The following is a 3,262-nucleotide window of genomic DNA, read 5'->3' on the forward strand; positions in this document are numbered from 1 at the left end:
TTCTTTTGAAATACAGACGTTTAGCAATATAAAATTTCCCTGTACATACTGCTTCAATGGCATCACATAACTTCTATTGTGTTTTCATTTTTATTCTATTTAAAATATATTGTAATTTCTCTTTAATTTCTTCTTTGACCCATTAGTTATTTAGGAGTGCATCATTTAGTTTTCCCAAGTATTTGGGGATTTTTCCAGACATGTCTCTCTTATTGACTTCAAATTTAATTCCACTGTGGTCAGGGAATAAAGCCTGCATAACTTGAACCCTTCCAAATTTATTCAGATTTTCTTTATGACCAGAATATTATATCTATCTTGATGAATGTCACGTGAACTTGAAAAGAATGTAAATTCTCATGTTACTGGGATTATTCTGTAAATGTCAAATAGATTAATTGAATTGATATTATAGTTCATATTTTCTATATATTTACTGATTTTTCTACTTGTTTTTTTCACTTATCAAAATAAGGATATTGAAATCTCTATGATTGTGAATTTGTCTGCTTCTCCTTGCAGTTCTTTCATTTTTTGTTTAATATAGTTTGAAGCTTTGCTATTAGGAGCAAAATGTTAAGGAATTTTTCTTTTTTGGATTAATTGACAATTTTATTATTATGCAATTACTTCTTTAGCTTTGATAATATTCTTTCCTTTGAAAGGTCCTTTTTCTGATGTGAATACATCCACTCTGGCCTATGGCTAACTCCATCATTCTTTTAGTACAGGGGCAAAACTCAAATGAGGGACCCTCTACCTAGGGAAGTAAATGGAATGAAATTGATCACAAAGTGTCTCCACCAAGAAGCTGGAATCTTGTTACAGCTGTTCATAAAAAAAGAATTCCACCAGTGTCCCTCCATGAAGGTAAGGTGTATTTCTCCAGAAGGCTTCTTTAGAAGGAAAAGAGTTAGGACACTATCAATTCCAACAGTAAAATAAAGTGATAAAAGTGTCCTGCAGGTGAGGATACCTGTTGAGAAGAACTTTTTAATGTAAGTAACACACTCATCTGGTTAATCCAAGCCCCTCCCTGCGTGCAGTCTTCACTTTTAGGTTGTAGTTTTTTTGCATGCAAACACCCAGCACAGCTTGCAGCTTGAATGATCAGCCTCATCCTCCCTAAACTGTTAGGACCTAAGCCTGGGTAGTACACCTATTGAGATGAACAAGACCTCCCACATTTGAAACAAAATTGGGACACCCAACATAGTAAGTTTATTCACTGAAGTCTTGACAGCCTGAAGGCAGTGATTTAAAACTGGAAAACAGAAAACTGAGGAGAGTTGTATCGACACTGGGGGAAAAAGGTAGGATGAAAAATTTCCTTGGTAGTAGCCAAGAAGTGAGTGGGTCTTCAAAGTGTGTAGAGATATTTGTAGGAGGGAAATGAGATAATTCCCATCCACACAGACTTAATATGGTCATATTACCCTGGATGGATTGAAGGTGAGACACACCAAAAACCCTTGGTAAGGTTGAAGGGTAAGAGAAACCAGAGTGTACCACTGAATACAGTGGTTCTGGGGAAATGTTTGGAGGAGACACCCTCTCCCTGCCATGTAATCCACCAGACTTGACTTGGGGAGATGAGGAAGGTGATAGGTCAGTTTCAAGGGCCATTTAAGAGTGTTAAAAATGACCCCTTTCTCCCACCAGAGCGATTTGGCCTTGTCAGCATCTCCCCCTCCTCCATGAATGTGTCAGGATGGTGCTTGGTGATGTCTAAGCCCTCCAGGGCTACCATTGGCTGGAAGAGAGCCTTGTTGACCAAACAAAGCCTAAGGGTGTGGCCCTTCCTTGTTCCGGGAGGGGCACATATGGACAGATCAGGAAGACTGGTGGAGCACTGGGAGCACCAATATGGAGAGGGAGACCTGGAAATCACAAACACCTACTACTTCTGTAGAAGAGCAGACCTCAAACAACAAAGCAGGGAAGAAGAGGATGCCCTCTGAGTACAGGCCTGGAGGTAGTGTGAAGGTGAGATGACCTCACTCAAAATCCTCATCCTCTTCCCCATTAACACGCCCACAAGAGTCTTACCCTGGCCTTACCTGGCACTCCCCTCCTGAGCCTGCAGTCCTTTTCTCAAAGCCCCTGTTCTCTCTCATCTATCCCCCACCCTCTCCCCCCAAACCATGGCCCCTCTGTGCTGATTGTATTATCTTTCCAGAAGGCCAAGAGAATTATGCAAGTGAAAAGATGCCATCAAGGGAATGTGAGCAGGAGATGCTTTCTGAAAGGTCTCATTCCTTCAATTAAGTCTAAGAAAGCTAGAGAGCCAGCACTAACCACCTGTCATCTGAATGAGACACGGACTGAAAACCAAACTGAACCAAAGAAAAATCAAGAGATTGTGAAGAAACCCACCATTTCTGGTGATGACCAGGGCAGGCAGAATTAGGGAGTGGTGGCGGAGACCACAGAAATCCCTGCAGAATCTTTAAAGTCTAGTTCATGAGAAATGGCTAGTTACTTAGAGACCAAACTAGGCATCAATGTGGTACGCTCATGGTTATGAGAACAATAAAAGCCTGTTGTTGAAGATTTGTGTCTGTCTTTGTAAGCTCTCTGATGGTCGGGAGGGAAAAAGGGGAGAGGCAGGGGTGTGAGACAAAGGTGGGTTCTTTGAGGTGGGGGATTGGACCAGAAGGTCTGCGGTTAGCCAGAAATTGAGGTGAGCTCTGAGCACTAAAGACAAATTTCTTCACACTATCTCCCAGGCAAGGGGATATGTCCTGAGGTTTCTGCATGGGCTTGCAGGGGGTTGGACAGTAGTCATATCATGTCACGGTATAGTAACATATATTAGTGAAATGTGTCACTGGCCCCTACCCCCAAAGGCAGAAAAATACATCAAATAATCACCTCTAGGCCACGACACAATGGTGTTTGGTGCATCCTACCCTGTGTGGCTTCCCTGGTGGCACAGACAGTAAAGAATCCTCCTGCAATGTAGGAGACTTGGGTTCAATCCCTGGGTTAGGAAGATCCCTTAGAGAAGGGAATGGCTACCCACTCCAGGATTCTTGCCTGGGAAATAACATGGACAGAGGAGCCTGGTGGGCTACAGTCCATGGGATCACAAAGAGTCGGACACAACTGAGCAACTAAGCATAACACCCTGTGCTATAAGCAGCTAAAGGCCTCCAAATGGACAGAAAGACTCACCCCACTAAAAGTCATGGACAACACCTCCGAGAAAAGCATAGTGTTTGGAGGCTATGACCCCACACTGATTAGGTCACTTGTTAAG

General features: G+C 42.5%; 1 protein-coding gene across 1 annotated transcript; it reads left to right on the top strand.

Moving 5' to 3' along the window:
- The first annotated feature begins 1,671 nt into the window (after positions 1-1,671).
- On the top strand, positions 1,672-2,551 carry LOC102170764. The gene is made up of 2 exons (XM_005700484.3): positions 1,672-1,986; positions 2,180-2,551. The coding sequence occupies exons 1-2, from the start codon at positions 1,867-1,869 to the stop codon at positions 2,408-2,410; spliced, it is 351 nt and encodes a 116-aa protein (XP_005700541.2). The 5' UTR covers positions 1,672-1,866; the 3' UTR covers positions 2,411-2,551.
- Positions 2,552-3,262: the final 711 nt, after the last annotated feature.

The sequence above is a fragment of the Capra hircus genome, unplaced genomic scaffold (assembly GCF_001704415.2).
Source record: "Capra hircus breed San Clemente unplaced genomic scaffold, ASM170441v1, whole genome shotgun sequence".
Classification (NCBI taxonomy): Eukaryota; Metazoa; Chordata; class Mammalia; order Artiodactyla; family Bovidae; genus Capra; species Capra hircus.